The 26,131-nt window shown below is 43.1% G+C and overlaps 1 protein-coding gene across 6 annotated transcripts in view; it reads right to left on the reverse strand.

Annotated features, from left to right (window-relative positions):
- Nucleotides 1–4,174: 4,174 nt before the first annotated feature.
- LOC119655962 (ELAV-like protein 2) overlaps nucleotides 4,175–26,131 on the reverse strand; it is a 68,121-nt gene continuing 46,164 nt past the window's right edge. For 2 of the 6 annotated variants that reach the window (XM_038062186.1, XM_038062187.1), the window contains exons 3-7: nucleotides 22,751–22,795; nucleotides 22,340–22,597; nucleotides 22,028–22,223; nucleotides 15,959–16,003; nucleotides 4,175–7,457 (exon numbers count right to left, since the gene is read on the reverse strand). In XM_038062186.1, coding sequence (XP_037918114.1) covers nucleotides 7,118–7,457; nucleotides 15,959–16,003; nucleotides 22,028–22,223; nucleotides 22,340–22,597; nucleotides 22,751–22,795 — 884 coding nt within the window. In that variant the 3' untranslated portion in view covers nucleotides 4,175–7,117. The remainder of the gene's footprint in view (nucleotides 7,458–15,958; nucleotides 16,004–22,027; nucleotides 22,224–22,339; nucleotides 22,598–22,750; nucleotides 22,796–26,131) is intronic. The other 4 variants (XM_038062188.1, XM_038062189.1, XM_038062191.1 and 1 more) reach the window with 4 other exon arrangements.

Consider the following 26,131-nt stretch of genomic DNA (forward strand, 5'->3'; position numbering starts at 1 on the left):
TTCGCGAGAAGGTGCTAAAGTCGCATCCCCTAAATGAAAACCAACATGCTTACCAACGCGGAAAGTCCTATGAGTCTGCTCTTATTCTTTGGTTTCAAAGATAGAGGATGCAACTCTGAAGAGTGAGCACGCGATGGGGGTGTTCGTGGACATTGAAAAAAAGGACCCTTTTTCCGTAATCTTCGTGAAAGCATGCATATCAGGCTCCTGCCTGGTCGGATTAGCTGAAACTTTACAGCTTCTTACCAGGGCAGAGGCAAATCGTCAGACGCTGTGTCACCTCTGCTCTGGAAGCAGCGTGACCGAAGCGGCTCGCAGATGTGAAGTGCGCCTTTATATAATTCGCAGAACACAACTTGACTAAGAATTCTATTGGGCGCAAATCCGCCTTATTGACCAGAGCTTGGTCAGAGCTGAGAATTGTTGGCTCAATATAATTCGTCGTCATGTTGTGTTCTGCGCATTATATAAAGGAGCATTTCACATTTGCGAGCCACTTCGGTCACGCCGCTCCCAGGGCAGAGGTGAGGCAGCGTCTGATGATTTGCCACTCCCTTGGTAAGAAACTGTAAATCCGCCATAGCCTAATTTTTTGTAAACTTTGGGTATTAAGCCCTAAACGAGGGGACCGTGGACCAAAAAAGACGGAGTAAGTTGCTTCCCATTTGGTCCGGTTCGGCATTAAGTTGATGCGGATTTACGACCCCACAATTCTCAAAAAAATCAAGTGAAGTTAGTTGCGATTTTTCTGTATCAAACCACCACCAGTTGGCGCTGTTGAGGTCGGATAATGAAATATAGATACTCCTAGATTCAATCTAGTCAATTTTGACCATCGTTGGGATAACAGTGAATAAAAAGGAAACAAGGATGGAAAAGAGTCAAGAACGTATACTTTTTCTGTATGAGTTCAAACTCGGTCATAAAGCAGCGGAGGTGACCAGGAACATTAACAGCGCATTTGGAGCTGATACGGTAAGCGAACGAACCACAAGGCGGTGGTGCGAAAAATTCCGGTCAGGCGACGTAAACCTTCAAGATGAACTACGTTGATATCTAGGACAATCGATTGACAACGACGAGCTGCGTTCGCTAGTCGAATCCGACACACGTCAGTCTATGAGAGACATTACAGAGAAACTGGGCGTACACTATTCGACAGTCTCCCGGCACTTGCAACAACTTGGAAAGGTGAAAAAGCCCGACAAATGGGTTCCGCATGCCCTCACGGAGCAGAACATGGCGCTTCGAATGGAAATTAGCAGTTCTTTACTCACCCGCAACAAAAGCGATCCCTTTTTGCACTGAATAGTGACATGTGATGGAAAGTGGATATTATACGACAATCGTCGCCGATCAGCACAATGGCTAGATGCCGATGAGCCAACGAAGCATATGCCGAAACCGAGCCTCCACCGAAGACGGTAATGGTGACTGTTTGGTGGTCTACAGCTGGAGTTATCCACTATTCTTTTTTGGCACCTGGAAAAACGATAAATGCATAGAAATACTGTGCCAAACTCGAGGAAATGCACCAAAAATTGAGTATTCAACGGCCGAGATTATTCAAGAGAGATGGTGTGATACTTCTTCACGACAATGCACGACATCATGTATTCAGAGCAACGGTTCAAAAGTTGAACGAATTGCAGTATAAGGCTCTGCCTATCTATTTAGAAATACTGAATGCGGGTCAAGAATATCCTTGCTTTCTGGATGGCTTAGATGCTAGAAAATAGGCTTCTGTTGGTACCTACAGGAACCAATATCTTAGTCATGGCAACAGATCGAGGTTGTCCAAAGGGTGGGGTACTTTTACCGCTAACATGGAATAACCTAGTCTACGAGCTTCTACAAGAGTTAACGAAAACTAAAAATGGTCTAAGGTTATACTGATGGCATGCATTGCCCTTGCTAAACTTCTGGGAAAGTCCTGGAAGGAGCTGAAATACATTTCAACAAAGCGTCAACGACAGTATGTGAGCTGGCACATCATGCCCATTTAGGGATAAATAGCGTTTCTTGTCCACTTCTTGGTGGAGTATAGGGCTTAGTGATAAGCTTAGCGCGAGACAAGCACAAGACGAACAAGACAGACCCACGACGACTGGCGTTCGAACCCAGAGCAGCAGTTTGGGAGGCTGACGCTCTACCCCCTTAGCCATCGTGCCGTTATAGGGATAAATGGCAACTATATTCTACCTGATTGAATTCAACTATAACTAAGGTTTATCAGCCATTGCTGCAAGGGAGTGAGATTGAACATTCAGCGAAGACCGCCATAGTATCCTCCACTAGAAAACTAAAATTAGGGCACTTGAGGGCAATTAGGTTACAATGAAACGCTTTAAAGCAAAAGACAGGGCTGAAATATTTGGAGATCGCTTAAGACTAAAAATTACTCTAGAAGACTCATGTCCCCAACCTAAGCCACTAAAGGATGCAGATCTATATCAGATACAAACTCAGCTGCGATAAATATAGGCTGAAATTGTATGGCCAATACCAATCAATGGAGCGGTAATTTGGGCAGGTAGAACCAATCTTAGTACGGCACTCAAACAGCAACACAAATTCCAGAGACTAACTTATGTTAGTATCTCCCAGTACAACATGCCTTACGACGTCCTTAGAAGTATTCCTAGGATTGGCTCCCTTCAGGTCGATATACATATTTAAGTAAAGGGAAAATCTTCAGGATACCTCTGTGGTCGGAGTGCTGATGAAAGTTCGTCAGTCTTTTCTGGTAATCCCTCGAAATACTAATATCGAGATTCGAATGAGTAACAGGAGCGATTGGGAGGGTATGTCTAAAACATAAAACCTAGCCCAACAAATGAGGTTTCCATTTCAAGTGATCTAGTATTAATCAAAGAACAGTACTGGAACCCAGCTTCAGGGCATCACGACTTATTAGGTACCGTTACCATCTGGATTCGGAACAAAATGCAACTCCGTGTTCGGGACTATGGCTGAGGTAACGATTTTGTTGCCTTGAGCTCTGAGATGTGAATGTCAGGGCAATTGAATAGGGCCTACCCTATGTAGACTAAAGAGGAAAACGGATCATCGAAATGGCGGTGAGAACGGAGGTTTGCAGTTTTAAACGCCGGATCCGCACCAACGATAAAACCCACAATTTACGAACAAAGTATTTCTGCCGGAACGTACACTTCGGAATCATCGGTGTCGTCGGTGGAGGTTGGCAATTTGAGAATGGCGTCTTGGCGAGCGAACATTAAAACATAGCATGCGGAGCGTTCGTGTTTATCTGTCATAATGCATCAGCCCGGTGGAACGTCGTGAAGGTTGAAGTTCTTAGAACAGCAGAGTTGCGACGTCGAGGAGCTATAGCTGACATTCTCTCAAGGGTCATTAGCGATTTTTAACTAGTCGCTTACGATACAGGGAGTGACGTCTCCGAGGTGCCCGAGTAAGTAGTTCTGACTCCCTAGCTGTAATACCTGCGTTCTAGGTAGTAACCTCAAGAGGGCTTTTTCCCTCGAGGCTACAGCCGTTCCTAACTATTGGGGCCGCTCCCTTACACATGCTGCGCTGGTAAAATTTCCATGAAGAATAATTATAATAACGCACAAATCAACGAGATATCAGGAAAGAAGGAAGAGCTGGTTGCGTTTGAGTACAGCACAAAAATGCGTCACTCACCGCAGTGACCAGCAAAAGAGGCAGGCAGGGCTGAAATACCCGATGTGAGACCGGGACGCCCCAATAAAGAGGAAGCTTTACCAAGTGGCGCAAATGGTGATGCCGGGACGCAATAACGCAAGCAGAGTATAATAATAATAATTGTTGGCGCAACAATCCAATTGGATCAGGGCCTTGAAGTGTGTTAGAGGACTTCATTCAAGACCGTAACGGTACACTACAGGATTTTAGTACCCTTTAGAAGGCAATGTAGTCAGCATTGCACTCGCCCGAGATTATTACCCGGATTTGACTCGGATACTCATTCACAGCTGAGTCGACTGGTATCCGACGTCAAATTACGATACAAATCCCACTGCCACCAGTGATATTTCAACCGCAACCTTCCGTACGGCACCCTTGTGCTCTAACCACTCAGCTATCCGGACACGGCAGAGTATAGATCAGCAAAAAGGAGACTTCACAGTGCGATAAATAAAACAAAGCTTGGCTGCAGAACCTAGTCAACGAGGTAAATAAGGACCCGTGGGGACTTGGCTATAAACTTATCACCAGGAAAATCGGCGCTGCATACTAAGTACCGACCAGATGGACCCTACGATTGTACGGGTTGATGTCAATAGCTCAGAAAGCGTCGAGAATTGCCCCTTTTTCACAATAAATCCTGGCGGAAGTTTACAAACTGGTATTCTACCAACCGCCAGACTTGTTGCTCGGGGCCTTCAACGCTTGCCTGAATTTTTCCATGTCGTTGGAAGGTAGTGAGACTCATGCTAATAAGCAAAGGGAAAGGAGGCCGCTGCGGGGGACTTATTCTCAAGGCAGTTCGGGTTCAGAGCAGGGAGATCCACGGTGAATGTTATTATGCGGGTCGTGGATGCGGTTCATCGAGCCGGGGTACATAGCCGTTTATCTCGACGGATAGTGGTCCTCAGACCGCTTCATGTCGATACCTTCAATTGCCTAAGATGGACAGATACGCTAGGTTTATTAGGAAACTCATTGCACGTGCCAAGCTATCTCTTGCGGATTTTGAGGGATTAAAGAAAGATCTCTCCCTGCCCTTTGAGATGTTAGATGGAAAGAGGAAGATGGAGATTACGCGCCTGGTCGGTTATGCAGACGACTTTGCGGCACTTGTTGCCGGACGCACTGTTGAACCGGCGGAAAGCAGACTTGGTATATTGAAGCGATCGTTAAGCGGCTGGATGACTGCTTACGGTTTGAACCTAGCGCTGGAAAAAGCCGAAGTACTTATCTTGCCCAGAAAGAGATTCCCGACCTTGCGTCCCATATCGATCAGCGAGTTGACTATAGAGGGGAGTTCCCTCCAGGCAACACTGGCAGAAGAGATGCTGAGGAGCCTGGCAGATGGAGTCGTGTTACGTATTATATTCGGACTCTTCTTATTGCGAAGAAGATTGAGTTTGACCGGGAGAGGGATGGCAAGAGGTTTCCTGAACTACAACTCCCTTCCTCCCCTCCTCTTCCGTTGGTGAAAACAATTCCCTCACTTGAAGGCTCCCGCGGGCGGGAGATGGAGGATTAGCTCGAAGTAATATGTCAAACGTTTCCAGGTTAGTGCCCTGATGACAGAGAGGTGTTTAGTTGGTAGTTCGACGACGTACTGTTGCGGGAGTTCAACACTCTGTGCGTAATTGCATTTACCTACCCGATTCCCAAAAGAAAAACCGCCGTAAACTCAGATGAACCTGATAACGACAACTTGTGCTGATGGAAGATGCAGCAAAGTAACTTAGGACTATAGTCTCTCAATTGTTAGGTTGTGAAGGGGGCGGAACTGGTGCATGTGTTTGGGATGATATATCAGGGGCAAAAGTGGTGTCAGATTACTTTTTCGAAGCCGCAATAAAGGAGACCGACGAGTTTCTAAGCCTCATGATTGCCTAAAATGAGGGTCTCCATACGCAACTGTGGAGGGTGTGCGGAAACCATGTCGAGGGTAAAAGAAACTTTCTCTGGACCGTTGCGGGGCATAAAGAACAACAAGTAATATTTCAGTGCATGTGCTTAAAGAAGAACTGAAGGAGGGTACTCCTCGAGATTCATTGGTAACGAAGAAGAGACCATCTAAAAGGAGAGAACGAAGTAAGTAGGTAGACCAGCTGCTTATTGAGGAGCAGAAGTTGGAAGATTTGGGGTTTAGAGTTCCTAAAACTCAAGACGAACAGAGAGCCGCAAACCAATGCAAGTCAGAGGCTGATAGTTTTATATTACAAAACGCACTAAGCTTCAAGAGGTCCCACGCAAATCTCCACTACGCAAAAGTTGTGAAGAATTACCAAGGTGATTTTCAAGACCGGATTGGAAAAGTGTTAGTTCAAGAATAGAATCTGAGAAACTAATTCAAACTTAAAACTCTAGATATTTGCAAGTCTCTATATTGTGACGAAAATGGCTTTGGGAAAATATCTGCGACGTCAATTTAAATCGTAGTAATGACAATTAGCCAGGAAACCAACATATTATAACAGTAGTGTAAATATTTAGTTAGGATAAGTGTTAACAGATGATTGATGACGCCAGTAAGGAAATCCTGTCAAAGGCTCAAAGGAATGTGTATAAAAGGGTCGGAAATGCACTCACGAAGTTAGTCTAGTTCTAGAGTTAGAGCCGGTCGCGTCGGTTATAAATACACCTCGAGTTGTACCACTTGAAGGAATTGTTCTATAATTAACTATGAGCCTACGTAAAGCAAGAACCTAACAATATAAAATATCTTTAATTCTGAAAACATATAATTATGGATTTAGCTATTAAATATTGCATTCTCTCGCATTAAGAGTCTAGATTACCGAATATTCGGCCAAAGTTCTCTTATTCCGGCGTCCCTCATACATATTTCCAGCAAGATTATCTGACCCGTGATTCCCACAAACCTTTACTGTTAAAGAAATTAGCATTTTACTTTCTTGATTTGAATATTTACGAATCATCACCTAAAGTTTTGTAGTTTCAAGATGATCTGTTCTACAATAATAATATTTTAGACATAATTTTGTTCCAATTCAACATATATACCGGTTGTGATTCTCTTCTTCATTTTAATTTAATAGAATTCTGAATTTCCTCAACCTCCAAAAATATTGCCATCGTTTGTTTTATTTTTTTTTTTAAATTTAATTTACTTCTACTAGTTTAGAACAGCTGGAATCAAATATTTCCTAAGATACACAAGTACACAAATGTATACCCCCCAAAAAGACTTGCTTCGCATATCCTTTACTAACTTTGTAAACGTGTTTCATATTTCAAAATTGCTTTCTTCTACTATATCTATCTGTCCGCCATTTTGAACGATTTTTTCCCTTCTACCTCTGGTTGTCCGCCATTTTCAACAATTCTTTTTTTTTGTTTAAATTGCCCGTGCATTGTTACTTCGATATTTCGTTATTGATTGGTGTTGATAGGATGATTCTACGAAAGTAAGTTATGCTGTTTTTGTCTTATTTGTCTTAAAGCTAACCTGAAGCACCCGATTGCCCAATGTGTAGCCATTGAGCGATTGTATAGCGACAACAGCTTCATCATAATTTGTCATTGTGACGAAACCAAATCCTTTACATTTGTTTGTTTGCAAATCACGAATCACCTTAACGCACTGGACGGCTCCGAATGGCCCGAAAAGTTGCCATAGAACATTCTCCTCGGTTTCCGGTGCCAGATTATAGACAAATATACACCATCCAGATCCTGTCATTGCACTACCCGGTAGGATGGAGTTGGCTAGTAAGTCACCGGCCAATGGTGAGTATCTGGAAGACAGAAGACTGAATATGAATTTTATTGGTAACTTTTGAATTGGGTAATTCAGTTTGGAAATGTTTTACACGCTAATAACAAACATGCCGCTAAATCAACTATGCTTTGCTAAACAACTACTTTGGAAATTATAACTTTTTTTTGAAGATTTTTGAATTTTGGTATCTACATGATTGCGTCCAGATCGTAGATGCATGAAAACAGATAAAATTCTGCCTGCTTAATTTCATACTTGTCAACATTGTGGAGAGTGAAGCAATGAAAAATCTGGGGTCATTCGGGACCCTTTATAATCATATTTAGCTCATCCCTTTCGATATTCCCAAATTTTTATTTTGGCCCTCCCGATATTGCCAAATTTCACCAGACAACCCAAATCGCTTGAATACAGAAGCTACCAATGCTTCGAGCGGATAGGCTAATACTCAACACTAAATATCTAAGGATTTCCAGGACCCTAATAGTCTTAAATTTGATTATTCCTACTGTTTCCTTCCTTCTCCTACTTTTCCGAGCCACAGCGAAGAGCATCCAGAAAAAATCAAGGGAACTCGAAAGAAGTCCCACAGAAAAATAAGAGGAGCGGATCTAGGACCTCTAAGTCATGGCATAGGGAGGACACTGGTCTATTAATGCTTTCCCTTTGTAGCAAAGGAAGCACCTCCAAACTAGGAAAGGATAGTGCAGTGGAAATGAGGTCCACATCGGAACCTTTCTCTAAGAACCCGAAGTTTCGAAGGTCGCCGTCGAGGCAAGGTTACCCCCGTCATCAATGTGGTAATAATTGGTACCCGGACTAATCCTGCCTTAGTATGCAACTCCAGACATTCCGGTTTTTGTGCCAATTCGACATCCCTAAAAGTTGTGTAGCTTCCTGGCCTACGCCATCGCTCCATCTCAAGCAGAGTCTGCCACGTCTTCTTATTCTATCCTAGATATTGTTCTCATAGACTTTCCGGGCTAGATCATTCTCACCCTAATCCTTAATCCGTATGGATTAAGTGACCTGTTCATATCCACCAATATATCAGTATTGGAGAAAAACGCCCAAGCGTCATGAGACAGACTCGCCCGTGAAACGCAGGTGACACCTCCTCAACATAAGCTAGATGAGGACGCCGGGAAATGGAGTAGGGACAGAATTAGTGAACCCCTTAGCGCCCCAAACCGCCAAAAAAACTTTCCCTCCCCGAACAAAGCTGTGACGGCAAAAATTCTGGAGAAGGCTGGTAGTTCCTCGATTATGGCCTCATCATTGACAAAAGGAGAAGAATCGGCAGTTCGTAAACCCGAACGATGGACAAAGGTGGGTAACAAGAAGTGGCAAAAAGATGAAAAGGAGATCCGTCCGTAAATAATCTTTATTTCCAAGAAAAGGGATATGGTTTACGCCGATCTTTTTCGGACAATGAAAACAGAATTGACGGACTTGGACGGTAGTGGGAGTGATATCTGGCGAACGCAAAAGGATATTTCGACGTTGGAGCTACATTAATCCAGCAAGAAGTCAGTGGATAGTTTTCAAGGCCAAGTGGAAAAAGTGCTAGGTGAGCAAACAAAAGTAAAAGCTCAAAAGCAAGAGATAGTAATCGAATGCGAGATCCTAGACGAGGTTACATCATGGGAGGATATTAGTGTTGCATTAAGGGAGCAAAATAACCTCAGCGGAATACGAGAGAGGATGGAGAAGGTTTATAGGTTGGTGGTGATCATAGACAAGGTAAAAATAGGTTGAGTCGTCTGCCGAGGTAAGGAGTAAGTATCTCTCAAGAGATGCTACAGATGCCTCGATTTCGGCCCCTTTGCAGCAGCATGCACTAGATAGCATGAACGATCAAAAAGATCTGGAAGTGTGGAGAGAAAGGCCTTTTCATCAAAGATCGCGCTGGAGATCCACGATGCATGTTGTATAAAGGAAAATAGGGGGTGGACGACCGGAACGTTGTCGGTGAAGGCAGGCGTCCAGCATATAGGAGGGAACTGAAAAGTAGGGTTAAATGGCAGCTCAAGACCTGCTCTCGCAAACCATTCGAAAGTTGAATTTAAATGTGGCGATAATCTGCGAACCTTACCGAAATTACGGTAATGCTACGGTGATGAATTCATCTAGAAACGCAGTGATATGGGCATGCGGGAGGCAATCTATACAAGAAACAATGGCATTCCCACGAGGGCTTTGTCAACATTAGCGCAATAAAGGGAGATGCTAGGCAGCTGAGTGTGCACTACATCCATAGTGACCAGCAGGGCATCTTTCTCGACATTAGAAACGCAGGAGGCGTCAGTCGAATGCGCACCAGAAGTGGGAAAGCTCGGATAGCTGGTTGATCCACTGCAGCTTTCGAGGGCAAGATATTCCTGGCGGCTTTAGGAAGGAGGTGACAACTCGAAAGGAACTGCTAGGAAATAAGAATCAGTTGTATCAGCAGATGATCGAAGGATGTGACTGTACGATGCCACCATGGCATTTCCACCAGAGTAGGAAACCAAACTATTGTTGAAACAGGAAATTTCGCTGTTGAGAGATCCTTTTCCACAATAGGAAGAAATTGGATCTCAGCCAAGGGTTCAACAGGACGTTTTCTTAATCTTCGAAGTGACCGAGGAGGAAGAGTTAGACTTCCGGTTTCGTTCAGGGCGAACGCAACTCATCAGACGTTGCCTCAACTCTCTCAGTCCTAAATGCGTCACCGCAGTTTCGTCCTAGAATGAAGTCTAATTTTTGAAACTTGGGTGCTTGCTCAAGACTGAGGGGTTCGTGGATCACAACCGTGGAAGTAAGTCGCTTCCCAATTGGTCTGGTCGCCATCAAGTGGATGAGGGACTTAGGACTCTCTCAACTCCTAAACAAAGTTGTAATTAAACTGAGATCTGTGGGGAAATTAGGGGTAACAAGCTCTGGGATTCGACGGATCTCCGTACAAAGCCCTGAAGTTCGCAGCACAATTGTTGTGGAGTTAGAGCACTGACCTCTCGATCTCGTTGCCCTGGGCTCGAATTCCAGTCGTCTTGGATGTTTTTGGTTCGTCTTGTGTTTGTCTTGTTGCTGTCGGCTTATCACTTATCACAGCATTAACAGTGATGATAAGGTAACAGAAGCATAGTCTCATTATTTGGTTGCCTTATACTCCAGGAAGGAGTGAACAGCAGGTAAACAAACAAACAAACATGGTTAATAAGCACAGTGTTTCCGGCCCAGTGGGGGAGGAAAAGGTTGATTCTGTTACCGAAGTCCTAAAAACCATTTGGGGACCCCAGCGAGACCGCTTCCATTCGTCGAGATAGCAGATGGTCTACCGAAACGCATTATAGGTTTTGGCGAGCCCGCTTTACTGTCGATGTAACAGCAATGGTTGGGCTTCTGGCTTAGGAGGCGTCAGCAGTGGGCAAGTGCTGTGCCGTGGTGACGCCAGTTGTCAAAAACGACTTTAATTCGGCTATTTGGTGTTGGATTAAGGGTACCTTGGCTAAACTATGTAGGTGTCCCTGTTACTTAGGTCGGATAATCGAAAGTAACCTCTGGGAGAGATTTCTTTGATACGAGCCGGATGGCGGCCGCAAGAATATGCCGTGACAGCAGGGGTTCCTCGGGGTTCCATATTGGGACCCTTGCTGTGGGACATAATGTATCACGTTGTCATGGCCTTCACGTGTCAAAGGAGGAAACGTTGATTAATTTTGCAGACGGCTGCTGGCACTGGTGGTAGTTGAGAAGAACCAAAGAAGAGTAAGCTCGGCATATCGGCCAATTACGCTGAGAGTTTGCAGCGCATATAGGATAGTGTCAGGTGAGGCACTGTAGCCGATTCAATGGTCGATGGTTTCATTGGATCTTCTACTGAATGAGGAACACTGTCTCTACCAGAGAAGGAAGACGAATCGTCCATTAGGAAGAAGCAATATAATAGATGGCAGCAACAATTGGATAATCCCAACTAGGCAGATACACTGACCCCGTGTGTTGAGAGATACTTAACACAACACAATTTCTTACAGGACATGGTGGATGTAAGCTTTACTTTCTTCGCTTCGGATTCGACGAGTCCCCTGACTGTCTTGAATGCGCCGAGGATCCGGAGCACGGCATATTACATTACCAGAGATTCGTGGATGAAAAGGGAATGTCAAACGATGCCCTCAACGTAATTACCAGACGCCATTATCTCGTAAAGGAGATCCTGATGTCGGAAGCAAACCTGCGTGGTAAACGCGACAATAAATTCGATACATGAAAACTCCAGGAACAGGATCGAGCCCGGAAAGTGCACCCAACGCGTGATTTAATTGGGAGGGATGTAGATCAGAGCTCTTTATGAGAACACGGTCGTCGCGTGAGGATATGGGCGGAGAAGTAGGTTAGAATCACACAAACTGCTGCAACCTGGCACGTCAGGGTTTTTTTAAGTTGTCTATCTCCATCCATATTGGATTGGATACCACTTGATGAAGCTGATGGAGTTGTAATCTTTGCAATGGACTTTTGAATATGGATCACACTATATGCCCAGAGAATGTATCCTCATACAAAGGATCTAATAAGTCTCAGTATTTTGGTGGCTTTTTCAGCAACGCAACCGTTCTCATTTCCACTGAATTATAGCAACTTATGCAATTGATCCAGGCCAGCATTTCCTTTTTTAAAGCTGCGGGGGGACGTTAGTTATTTTTGGGAGGTTTTTATGAATTGGCAGAGTAGTGGGAAGACAATCCGACTTGATATTTCAGGGTATGCTTCGTAGTACTTTGGTAGAGCGATGTTTCTAATCCCAAAAATGGTCACGCTTCACTTGTTGGCAATGGAACAGCCGTAAATATTCCGGAGGAAACATGGGTAAGCCGCAAAAAGGGCTTAAGAATGCACTAGGCAGAGTTACAAAAATACTTCATAAGATTTTTTTTAGTAAAAGGAGTGGCTGCACTCTCTTTGACTGGATGATTCTTTAATTTGTCGTATGTGATTGATGTGGAAAGATTCCAAAGGATCTGGCGCATGCATCTACCCGTATTTTCGATATCATGCTTGAAGTCTGGTTGCCTTGGGGTCACAGTTATAGGGAGGAAAAACTGGCCCCAGGAATTGCATAATTTATTTTCTTTTTTAATGTTTCTCTATTCTAGGCCTTCGTAGAACTCCGGACCAGGGGAGAATCACCACCACCCTTGCCCCGTCTCTTTCTCCTCTTCCTCCCGATGGCTCTGCTTGAGACCACTGGGCCCTACTGGGTGATAATCTTAGGCGTCATTATTGTAGGTTCCTGGCCAATAATTCTAATGCTTCTCGAAGAGATTCCGGCCCTTTGCGATAGTTCTTATCTTACGCTATCCTTGGATGGAACAAAGAAGCGGTTGCATTATTCCTTTTGCTTCAATTATTATTGTTAACTAAGATAGCTACTTCAAAGTTGAACCTTCCAAGGAGGTCTTTTGGGAGTCAATTTGTTAGTAAACCCAGTTATGACGAGATGGTGGGGGTGGAAAGGTAGGATTTCTTCGGATCCGGAGTTTTTTTCGGGGGTACGGAAACAAAAATCCCAATGGAAGTAGAGAGGCCCGCATAGTTTTCACTGCAGATCCGGATAACTTTCACTTAGGGCCCTATTTTCTACACAATTTACATCACGAATCTGGATATTTTCTCTATAGCCCTGCACTTTCTCCAGTTGAAGAGAGAAAAACCTCCTTCTGAGTTGATCAGGGAATGCTACTTGTATGTAACTAATCATGGGAAGCCTTCCAAAGGAAGACTGAGACACTTCATTCATTAATGTTACAGAAATGAGTTGACAATCTGAAATAGTCGAACATATCTAGTGTACGAACTACTGTAGATAGTTATGTATACTGGCCTGATGAATGGGTGGAACAAAAGGGCTGATTCCTCCCGGGTTCGAAGTTTTCCCGGGATTCGGAATAGAGACTAATGAAATTGGATAGACATTTTGGTAATAAAGATTAGATCCTGATTTTTCCCCTGTTGTCCGAGAACTGAGACTGGTGTTGACTGGAATCAAAATGCCACTTAAATTAATTCGACCCCAATTTACGAAGATGCGCTCCGGATTTGCATTCCAAGACAATTTCCCAAGTAAACCTTACAGGAACAGATGACTAATGGAGCTGCAACGTGGACACCTGGAAACAGGCTTGAAAGAAGCAGCTTTGTGTTCCAAGTCGCATTTTGATAAGTTTTGAAAAGATGTTTCGGCAACCTGGTCTCGGACCCCTGCGATTACTAACCACCAGCAAAATCCCAAGGAAGCATAACTCTTGGTTAGGTTTTGCGCAGTTGGACATGTTTAGGTCAATACGTATCGAAAAGGAGGATTTGATCTAGTTGTTGGCCTGAAAAAAAATTGTTCGGCATGCAGGCCTGGCGCCCATATGAGTTGCGATTGGGAAGGTGGAATTGGTAGCGGATAGGTCACACATTAAAGAAGAGCGACAACTGTATTGCTGGTTTTGCCCTGCAGTGGAATCCATTTTCTTAAGATGACCGACGAGTGCGTCATTCCAAAGGCATTTGGGGCAGAACAGTGCAGAAGGAGTGCAGGGATGTCAGAAAATCGTGGGGGGAGTTGAATCGCACTCCAGATAACTACAAACGATGGTGCGTAAGTGCAGTTGACCCGCTATACGCCGGCAAAGAAATGTTTAAATTTTTTGACGGTGCAAGGGAGACGCTTGAAAGGATGTCGCTCTGAAGTAAGTATAAGTTTTCGGTGTGTCGCTAAAGTATTGTGGTAAGGTCACCATAAAGCCGCATGAAAGATCGCCTGCATTCTTTTTATTATCATTGAGAGATTATTGACTCAGCAAGGGAGGAATCGTAAATTCTACAAGAGATTTGGCAGATAATAGTGGTTCACAAGAAAGTTACAGGAGATTAGTAGGATTAGGGAATAAATAATCAAACAAAGGTTTGGCCCAGAAAGAAAGTTTAAAAGGATCTTCAAGCTCACGGTAAAGACAAAGCCGGTTTACGAAGTTGTGCGGAACATGCATTGCAGGGAAAGTCATCCCGACATTATGGAAGAAGCAAAAACTGGTATCAGTATCTGAAGCAAACTAGCAGGTGGACTTTATAATTTTCAGGACCTTACTGGCCCATTTTTTGAGAACTACGTGGAAAGTGCTGCAGTAGTTAATGACTGTTCTGAGTAGCTAATGCAGCAATGTCATAGCTGAAAATCTGAATTTGGTGATCGAGTTGGTTGACACCGGGATATGAGAGTGCATTAGATTAGGCCATAAGTCATAAGTCGCAAGAGTGACAAATTCAGGTCGGAGGAAATGACGAAAGAAGGAGATGATTCTTATTAGGCCCAAGATCAGAACAGAGATATACAATGAAATAACTTACGGATACCAGTTTTCACTCCCAGGCCAGGAACTTTATTTTTAGGTTGCTTAAGCATGGAGGTCGGAAAGAGGAGACGATTCTCGGGCCGGGATTTTCCTGGGGGATTTTTCCGATGTGACTAATTTCGAGTTTTTTCAATGGATTTCTTGTGTGAAAAGCATAAATAACCTGGAAAACAGAAAGAAAAAAGTATTCTTCCATCTGAAAAAGGCATCCGCTAACCAGATCTAGATACTGTATACTACATTTAAGGATGGTGTCAGGGCCCTGTTGAGGGCATGGTATCAAGGAAAAAATGAAACAGTGCTATGGGTCAAAAAAGACCCCTCATCCGGAATAAAAGGAGCTGTCAATGTCAATGAGAATATCAATATCAACACTATGTTTGGTCATGTGATAGAAAGCGAGCGTGGGTCAAAAACAAGGAAGTAAGGCTTCCGAATTTCAGAAGTGTTCGCCCCTTCGTCGATCGAACATAGGACTTCCCATAAGGTCCGCTGATTGCTACTGATCGGGTGCGTCAGATTAGATCAATTACTTTGCGACCACCTGCAGATTTGGTTGTTGCTGATTGGCTGTGTGCTATTAATGGACCGATAACACTGATGTGCCTTATAGATGAGCCACTGATATCATTTCTGTCCACTATAATTGGTTTACTCGAATGAAGATGTGTGCCCTGCTTGGCCATTGTTTTTTAAGGCACTTTGTAATCACTATAAAAGGACCACCATAGATAAATAAAGTTTTTATAATGCTTATTTCATGCATTTTATCAAGTTTCGATTCATCTGAATATATCAAATGTTTCGCCATTTTTAAATTTATGTTAATAACGTTTAACAACAAAAAGCGACACGTACAGTTTTTTAAAATTCCAAACTACTTAACTGAACTGAAAATACCAATGAAATCTATTCTTTTATGATGATAGTTTTGAGCTCTCATTTGGAAACAAAAGAGAAAACTTAAAGTGTTAATAGATGAGGATGAAACAAATATAAATTTATCTAACAGTTAACATCAAGCCAAATTTCAAAAATAATTAAAATTAGAGGAACGAAAAAACATAATTAATTTTGTTTTGTTTTGTTCTTCTTTTGTTGGGTACAGTACACATAAATAAGAAAAAGTAGTATTAAAAATCACCTTTGCAAACCCTTATTAATGGCTAACATCGGGGTTTTTCCAATGCTAAAATATAAAAAATAGAAAAATATAAATAAATGGACGTAAAATAAATAGAAAAATTAGAAATAGAAAAGGATAAATTATTGAAATAAACACACTCAAAAGTTTTGCACTAGAGTTAATTTAATAAAAAAAATAAAAAGATATTTTATATATTTAGGCAGCAAAAGGCAGATTTGTATAAATGTTATATCTTTTACTTTCTAATAATTTAATATCATTTTTTTAAGTCTAGAAAATTTGGAAATTTGTGAATGCTTTCATTCTTTCTTTTTCGATAATATTGAACCCTGATTTAGACGTTGGAAGAACATGTATATTTGAATAACTGGGGCGCTGTTTTTGCTAAGCATACAGTTAAACTTAAATTCTGCATAATGTGAGATATACCATTTTAAGATTGACGATACTGTCCCGGGTCTTATTTTTTGTATTTCTGGCTGGAGGAGGAGGAGGAGGCACCATGTATTCTGCTTGATGAGCCACAGAATTCGAATATGTCAGTCAAATCTTCCCCTGTGGTCTATGGGATACCACGGCTTTAGCTCTTGTATATTTACGGTTTACATAGCTAATAAAGTTTACGTCGCGAGGATTGTATCTGTTTTCAAATGGGCACTGCGCACTATTGTGTTATATTTTCCTACCCGGGCTGACATATGTCCCCACATATCGATGGATAAGCCTAGATGTCTGACGTAAAATGTTAAGGATATTAGTTTGTCTCTCTGCTAGTCTTTTATATGGAATTTGTGTTTGGGGCAGCGTTTTTCAATGAAATTGAAAACGTAGCAACTCCGGATTGCACTTATGTTTTTGCATTGCATTTACGGCACCTTTTATATGCTTAAAAGGCATGAGCTAGGTAGGGAAATCCAATCATGGCCTCTGCTCCATTCACTTTGGAAGGCCAGAAAGAAATCGTAAAGGCTGTTAATAGATATCGACACTAAAGGAAGTTGGCTGAGAAATCAGCTTGAAGTTTTGTGGCCCGAAGTTTCGCTCTAAGTCAAATAAAACAAGTTTATTTAGAATTTACTCCACGAAGGTTCTTCAGGTTGAACTTTACTACTTAACACGTAGGTATAGCCCAACGGCCCTCATTGGTCGTGAATTGATTTGGGAAGCTCAACCCATGGTGGCGCGATGATCAAGGGGGTAGAGCGTCAGCTTCCCAATGTCGCTGAAATGAATACGGATTTTCCAAGGATCGAAATAAATGCTTTTAGGGACACCGGGGAGGGGGAGGAGAAACGGAATATTCAGTAAGCCATACGGACTGTATAATTTTCAGACATTGGGGACCTAGAGGGGAAAGCTCCCAAGCATCAAATGGAACATTCACGCGGGAAATGTGAGTAACACTTTCTTAAAATAAGGTAATCGGTAGTTAGGAAACGAAAATGGGACGGCGATCCTTAGGGTTCCAACAGCCTGCCAAGAAAAAGAAAGTTTCAGTGAAAATACCCACAAAAGTTGGCATTTTCTTAATGACGGTGTCAGCACCTGAAAAACGGCATGAGTTCAATTTTGTAAAATCTCGTAATAACAGTAATAGTGTGAAAGGGGGAGGGATGGATAACTTCAATATGAATGGTTGACTCAGGTGCCACTATGCCGAGTATGACTTTTGCCGAAGTTACCGAACGGGAGGTTCGACAATTCGAGGAACTAAGAGGGTCCTGGAGTGGAACGGGTGTGCAAAAAGTTCACCAGTCTACCCGGCCGATTGGTACATAATATAAATCAGAACATTTGTCGGTCAGAGGAATTCTTACCCTTCCTTACTGCAGGTCTGCCTGCCTTAACCTAGGTGCTAAGTGTGAGTAGCGGGGTGGTTGACGTTGTGGCACAATGTCACCGCCAAGACGATTTGCAATTCGCTTATTTTTACAGTAAGGAAAAGGCGAACCTTATGTATGCGGTTATTTGAAAGGTAGATTGCGGATTGACTCCACCTAACATGAAGGATAGATCTTTCAATCCTCTGAGTGTAGTGAAGTCAGATCTGGAGCGAATTGATGAATGGAAGTTGAAGGCATTTGTCGAACAAATGCATGTATGCTGGGGAGCTTTTTGCTGAGACGGAGAGATTTATGTGTGCCATTCAGGTTGGCATGGTAACCACCTGAGTTTATAAGAAGCTATCGGAGCTTATAAAAATCTCCTTCATTATGAGCGGCTAGTGGAGGATGTGTGGTTTTCGGCGTTAGAGGCTAGGCTGATCACGAAAACATGTCCGGTTTGCCGATATGGGCCGCAAGAAATAGCTCAATAGTTCTGCTTCCAGCATGTATTGGGTCCGCCAAGTTGTAACTGATCGCCAAATACTGAATAACAAGCCTGACGTACTGGTAGTTAATAAGACAGGTCGTTCCACATATATTATTGATGCTGCCCCAAGAATACCAACGTTGATTGGAACTACGTGGATAAGAAGGTGAACTATGACCCACCGACTCGGCAAATCAAGGAATTTTGGCATCTCGAGAGGGCGGCTGTAGTTCCTATAATATTGTCAGCTACATGCATCGTACTTAAATCCCTCATGGCTTCCGTTGATGTCCTGAGTTGGGATTGATTGATTGATTTGGGAATCACATTCACTGGGTGTAGTCCCAGCACTCATACCTATTGATGCGCGGTTGGTCTAACATTACTGCCACAAGTAAGTGGGTCGACCCCGAGCTGTAAGGTGGTAATACCAGCTTTGCCCGCGGTATGCGCTTAACCGTAAACATTATTAAAATCCAAAGAACAAACATAAATTATCGCGCCGAGAGCACATCCTCATAATTCTCCTGGAATGTGCAGATATAGATCTGCTCTCAGCGGACCATTATGGTTCCCATAATACAAGATAACTTCTGGTGACGTTTCGTGCTAAGAGCCGCTTTAGTTGACTCCCTTGAAAAGGGGGTCTAATTTCCCCTTCGAGTATGTTGAGGCTTGACTGTCCAGTTCTTTAAACATAATAATTCAGTGTGGATAACCACAACCAGACCTCTAGCTAGTTACTCCGGGATGGATTCTATCAAGCGGTAAGGACAGGAAACGTTGCAAAGGCCTAAAAGGGACGAAATCTATATTGGTCGATACCAAATATTGGAAGGGTAAAAGGAAAGTTTTTTACTGAACAGGGTTCTGGAAAACCAGTACCGGCGGTTTTCGGTAGAGGATAAGCGGGCTCCCGTCCGTCGGTATTTAGTGAAAACACTGCCTCAGTAGTTGGAGATTTAGGTTCACTGATGCGGATTGGCCCCGGATCAATATTCGCATTTTTGTACTGATGGCAATTGTGAAAGGGAGCAAATGGAAACACTGGAGGAGCGCATAAATGAACTGTTTGGGCGAAGTATTCACCAGAACATCCGGGTTTCGATAAAGTACATTAAGTTGTCTGTGGAAGAGAAAACCCCAGTGAGAAATTTACTCGAGAAAAGTAGGTGGCACTTTCTCAAGGTAAGGTAAGCGACAAAGGGAGAAATGAAGTAGGGCGATGTCAGTACCCCTTAGCAAGATCTTAGCAAGCTATGAAGAAGAAAAAATCAAAGAAAAGTTACTGCGAAAGTAAACTGAGGTTACAGTCACAAAGAAGGAGACGATGCAGTGAATTAGGTTAATGAGGTTACTTCGTAATTCGGTATCAACTGTATAGGACAGTACCATAAAAACCAAGAGGAAAACAGAAAGAGGTGCACACTTCACAGTAGCATGCATTAGCCAAGATGGTACATTGAAAAGGTGCGAACATGAGGGTCACCTTATCAGAATTGGCATCGGAGACTTACGATGCATGTTGCGCAAGGGGAAAAAGGCTGTGGGCAATCGACACGTTGCAGGTGGTTCCAGTGTTCAGTATAATGGAGGAACCTGAACCATATGTGTAAATGAGAATAATTGAAACCAATCTTAACCACTACAGGACACTCAGGACTTGCTTCTTCGAGAGCAGGCTGTAGTCTGGCAGTGGTTTACAAATCGTACTGAAATTATGGTAGTACTACTTGGGCAAGGGCTTACAAGAACCTAATATAGGAATGTGAATATCCTTGTGCAATAACAGCGAAATCCGAGGAGATGGTAGACAGTTTAGTGGTAGACCTTAGAGATCACAACCTGAAAATAATTGCTTGCTGGGTGTTGAAATCGGCAAGTCCAGTGACGAGGCGCCCGATTTCTGTTCGAAACCATTGCAAAGGTAAACATCGCCTTAGCCAGCGTTGAGTGTTTGCCTACTCTCTGAGGTTGAAGATTGGAATCAATCGTCGGCGTGACATGCCTCAGTACCTTGCTGGTGAAAGGGATGCTCTAATCGACGAATGAATTCTGGACACTGGAAACGGACGAAATGATAATCGAAGGATTCTGGAAGTTAAAAAAATAAAATAATTGGGTGATCTATCGCGGTTTTGGGGAAGAAATATTATATAACCATCAGCGTTATAGGAGGGCACGTCCCGAAAGGAATAGCGATGGAAAAGGTGAGTCAATTGTCTCCGCGTATAACATAGGCATGTACCGCAACAATGCCATCATCATAGCAGAAAACTAAAATACAGGAATCAGGATATCTTGGCGTTAAGAGAAGCCCACAAGAGAAAGCAAATAAGATTTCTACAGGCAACTGTGTCTTGAGGCTAATACGAACTCGCCTACAAAGTTGTAATGAATAAGATATGTGCCCACCGCAAATGATGTACTCGTGGATTTTTGAAAATAATTAGCACTTTTTTTTGCAGCAGAAGATAGGTCGATCTTAGTTAATAGTTCAACAGGGCACTTTTGTGACTTCTGGGCTTACCGAAGGGAAGTACGGAAGATCGGTGCATGTCGGCTGCTGAGACCAGTCCCGAGCGGTTCAAAAGCATACTTAAATCGTACATGGTAGAAGGAGTGTTTCCGGCATAAATTCGGCCCCTCTCATGCTTTGAACTGGTAAATGGTCTATCGGGCTACAGTATGGGTTTCGGCAAGTCGGCTCTGTAGTCGTTATGATAGTAGACTATGCCCATGATACATTGGGTTAAGGTTACAAGGCCATGAAAGGACATGACGGTAATTAAAGAATGATTGCCTACAAACTCAACATGAAAAAACATCCGTATTTTAGGTAGGTAGGTGAGTATCAATGGCCGCTCCGAGGACCTCAAGTAGAGCTATGGTGCGCCGATTTGATGCCGCAAACTCCTGAGACCATGACTGTTGTGGTAAGAGAGCAAGGAGTCAGAGTTCGGCCGGCTCAAGGCTTCAGAGGCAGTCTGTAGCTTTCACGAAGGAAAGCAGCTCTCCCATGCTCCAGCTAGTCTGTGAAGTCTTCAAAAAAATGGTAACTTAGTGTCCGTAGCTTAGCGCAAGCTAGAACTAGGCAATCGCAAAACAAGTGCTTGAGGTTTTCTCTCTTTTCTCTGCAGCCTCAGCAATGCGGAATGTAGGGTACGTCAGGTTTGGCAGCATGGTCCCCTAAAGGCCAGCGCCCCATGTAGATCGCAGAGAATGTTGTTCATTGAACAGAAAAAAAAACGAGACCTGACATTTCAAGGACAAATCTAGCTTGTACAGGACCGATTTTTCGTTATCGTGGATAAGGCTATGGCTTTGAGCCAGATCCTAAGGAGCAACCGATGGTTAAGAAGTGATCATCATTTGCTGTTGTTTTTGCTCTTTGGAGAGGGCTATGGTATCCTCTTTCCATGTAAGGAAGGAAGGATGATTTTGACTATGGGGTTTGAAGAGCACCTTTTGACGCCCCGAGCTAAATAAAAGCATGCACAATATAAAGGATATATTGTGAAAGCCAATCAATTGTTTAAAATATCGATAAACTTTTGGAAAGTTCCCGTAAATTTTTGAATTCATCACTATTCGAGTGATCCTACAAATATATTGCAGTATAGCTCGCCATCATAAGTTTCCAATTAAAAATTTCGAAATTTGAATCATCTAAACATATGCCACTATTCCCGGCATTATGTCTTATACAAATCTAACCTAAACCTGCCAGCTGATGGTACTGAGCCTGCCAACCTTCTTGTAGCTGCTTGCGGTGTCAAGTATGCAGCGAGCGGTGGAAGAGCCTTTGAATTGCTACTTGGATTATTAGCAAATTTCACTGTTATAGGATCCGTGCAGCCTTTCGGTACTTTTCCATTTAAGTCCTGAATGGCCCGTTCAGCTTCAACACGTTGATCGAATCGAATAAATCCGACACCTTTGGATAGACCTAAAAATAATTAAAGTAAACTTTACATTGAATTCGAAAGAGAAAAGATTCAGGATTTCCAAGGAAGGGTTCCCCTAAATAAAGGACACAATTAACTTGGAACGCTTTGGACTCACCAGACATATTATCACAGAGTATACGAGATGTAATTATCCTTCCATATGCTGCAAACATCGCCTCCAAATCCGGCTGTGATAGATTTTTGGGAAGACCCGAAACATATAAATTAGCACCCTTTATCGACTCGGAACTGGGACGGGCAAATGAAACTTTTATGATCTTGTTCTGTAATCGGAGGCCATTGAGCGTTTGAATTGCTTTCTCTGCGTCTTCTGCTCGTTGATAATTGACGAATCCATAACCCAAGCTTTGTCCTGAAAAATCATTTAAGTTTTATTGTTTCTGGATGTTTGGAAAAGCTAGCTACTATGCGAAAACGTAAAAAGGATATTCAGGAAATCATAAAATGATATGTTCAAGTAGCTTTATGTCGTCCTTTTGCTGAGATTATTATTGAAAAAACATACCTTGCTGTAGAGCGGGATTTAAAGCAGTTAGTGAGGCGGGTAAAACTGTAAATAAAATGAAAATGATAATCATAAGTAACAAAGTTTATTTTGAAATAATTAAAATATTGGAGCCTGTAGCCTGGCAAATTGGCAAAATAAAATGAAAGGATTCGATTAGCATTAGTTCGGTGTTAATGTGATGTTGATTGTGTCTCAGAACAATATTATGTCCTGTCTACTTATGAACCTCAACAGTCACTGGGCAGCAATTTGATTGAATGCCTAAAATAACTGAAAGGAGTAACCTTCATTTATACTATTCTAACGTATTTGCTTTACGTAGACTCGTATCACTGGATTGCGTAGCACTAAACAAAAACCTATTCTATAACTTTAATATTAGTTTTTATTTTACGCTAAATTAAGAAGCGTATTGCACAATTAATTATAGAACAATTCCTTCAACTAGTACAATTCGAGGCGTATTTAGAACCTACGCGACCTGTTCTAACTCCAGAACTAGACTAACTCCGTGGGGGATCTCCGGCTCTCTTATACCCCGCGGAACATTACAGAAAGGGATGCAAACAATTTGCTAGAAAACTACTTTCCGCTTTTGACAAGATCTCCTGTCTAGCATTAGAGTCATCTGTTAACAATTATCCTCACTCATTATTCGTGCTAGTGTTATATAATGTTGTGTCCTGGCTAACTGTCATTATTACTACATTGACGTCACAGATAATTTTCTCAAAGTGATTTTCGTTGTACTATGCATAAGGTTGATATATATGTGTTCAGCTATCTTTTATCACTACGAGCAAAAGTAGGAGACCATATTGAATAGTTTGGCTTCCTCAGACTAAAGATAAGGGTTTCTTGCGAGGGTCTTACTCCAGAATGCATCACATGTTTTCTGCCTTTTGGAATTCTGTGAGTGGGGCAGACCAGAAAATAACTGAATAGATGGGTTCTTGGAGAGTTCTATCTCCACCCACTTAAACTGAGAGGTCGTTAAGTTTTACAACACACGTTGGAAAACTGAAAATATCTTATAGTTCAAGTCTTTGAAATATTGTATGATCAGACTCCCCTTTCAAGCCTTTGGTTCCTAACGTCAGGAGAGTATGGATCTTTTATTGTGGATAACCAGTCAAACTAGAGAAAAGTATTGAACCCAATTCAAACGAGGTTGGGCGAAAGTAAATACCCGATGTTCTTTTGCTGATGATGATATCGGCCAAGTCGCTGTCGCCAGAGTGGATCTCCCGGGACTATATGGACATCAACTCTGGCGAGATGGTATGGTACTTTCCATTAATCTCGCCAGAGCTTCGGGCGACAAGTTCTCGCATTCCTAGCGAATATTCTCCTCAAGGTTTCCAAGAGTCTAAGGCTTGTTGACGTGAACCGGAGACTTCAAAAACCCCATAAAAAGAAATTTGGAACGGTTAAATCGGGTGATCTGGCCAACCAGCGCAAATCACCAAAACGAGAGATTAAGTGACCTGGAAATGCTTCCTTCAGAATATCGGTTGTGACTCGAGCGGTGTGCGCGTTGTGCCGTCCTGTTAGAACCACATGTTCTCCAGCCCCTATTCGTCTAATTGTTCTCGAAGAAAAATGGCCCCATTACTCCTCCAGCGTAAACAACAAACCATGCAGCAATTTTGAGCGGGTGTAATGGCTCTTCGTGGCTGATACATCGTTTTTCATTGTCCCAGAAGCGATTATCTCGTTTATTCACGAAAACGAAGATGAAAATTACCCTTATTGCTCATGATAATTTTCGATGAAAAATCATCCCCCACTTTGTTGAGATTCAAGATGGCTTGAGCGTAGGTTAGACACGTTTGGTGGTCAACAGTTAACAGCTGATGCATTATCTGCATTTTGTAAGGAAACATCTTCATATCTTCCACCAAAATTCTGCGTAGGGACCGCCGGTTAATGCCCAATTGCGTGGTACATCGTATAGTCGATGTTCCGGGCTTTTCTTCGACATCTTGGGCAACAGCACCGATATTTTCAGTAGAACGGCTGTTCCGGGGTCGGCCAGCCTTGGGAACATTTCGTGTTGTTCCACTCTCTTTAAGGTGAGTGGTGAAACGCCGCAGTGTTTGTCCAGTTGATGTCGAACGGCCAGAAAATCTGCGACGAAATACACGTTGCGCCAACACAGCCGATGAATTAAATTGCCGGCGTGCATAAACCTGGAGCTCCTCCTGCGTGTGGAATGTCGCGAACGTAAACATCGGGAAATTCGTTGAAGTTCTTGGAACAGGCAGGGTCGCGGTGGAAGGCGCCTCCGAGGAGTGCAGCGTCGCAGCTGACATTGTCGTGCATTCAGTGATGAACCTAGTAACAACAGAAAACGTCGAGGACTGCTGTTTTATCATAGTAAAAGAGATCGAAGAACAAGTTCTCATCATGAAAAACAAGACGACACCAAGACCTGAAGGTATCCCGGCGGAAGTTTACAAACTGGTGTTCCGCCAGCGGCCAAGCTTGCTGCTTGGGGCATTTAATGCTCGCCTGGAGGAAGGCATTATTCATTATCGCTGGAATCAGGTGTGGAGTGGCGGTGACGGGGAGGAAGACGGTGCGGCAACCCTGTCGACTGGACCAAAGCCAAGTGGGCAAGGAGAACCTCCATAGTGGTTTCACCGAGAGATGCTGTATCGCATTGGCTTGCTGGCCGTGATGCAGTAGGCGAATGCTCCAAAGGCGATCAGACCCGAGTCTGCACGGGGACTCATCTGAAGTGGCAATAGTCACGAAACCTTACTGGTACCCTGGGAACCGGGGTAGCCTCTGAATTCACAAACTTCAGGTAAACTCCTGTTGTATGTGCGTTCAGCTCGGTTGTTTGCGGTTGGCCCGCTAGTGGGAGTTTCATGGGGGTTGTGCGTTTAGCTTGGTTGTTTGCGGTTGCCCCCCTAGTGGGAGCTTCATGGGGGATGTGGGTTGAGTTCAAGCGAACAGAGACCTTTGGGTCTCAGCGTGGTGTTGTGTTTCAACATGGGTGCCGTGCTCCTTAATTCGGTAGAGATTTAGGTAGGTCTTGCATCCGCCAGTATAAATGCTGAGCCATGCACTCAGTATAGACTGGTACCGTCGTAGTTTGCTGCGGCGGGGCTCTGATTGCGGTCACAAAATCAATCCACATCTTAAGAAGACCGTGGGATTCACTCCACGAGATGGGTACTCCCGTTAAACCCCCAGGACTTTCGTGTCGCTGGAATCAGCAAAGGAATTATTTCGAATGTTGTTAATTCGATTGACACTTGCCACCATCGGTGTTCTCCGTGGCGGAGTAGGCCTGGATTTGGTCGCAAAAGGAAATGAAGATTGACATTTGCGTTTATTTTAAAATGACCACCGTGACTTCAAAAGTTT

This window comes from Hermetia illucens, chromosome 4 (assembly GCF_905115235.1).
Source record: "Hermetia illucens chromosome 4, iHerIll2.2.curated.20191125, whole genome shotgun sequence".
Taxonomy (NCBI): Eukaryota; Metazoa; Arthropoda; class Insecta; order Diptera; family Stratiomyidae; genus Hermetia; species Hermetia illucens.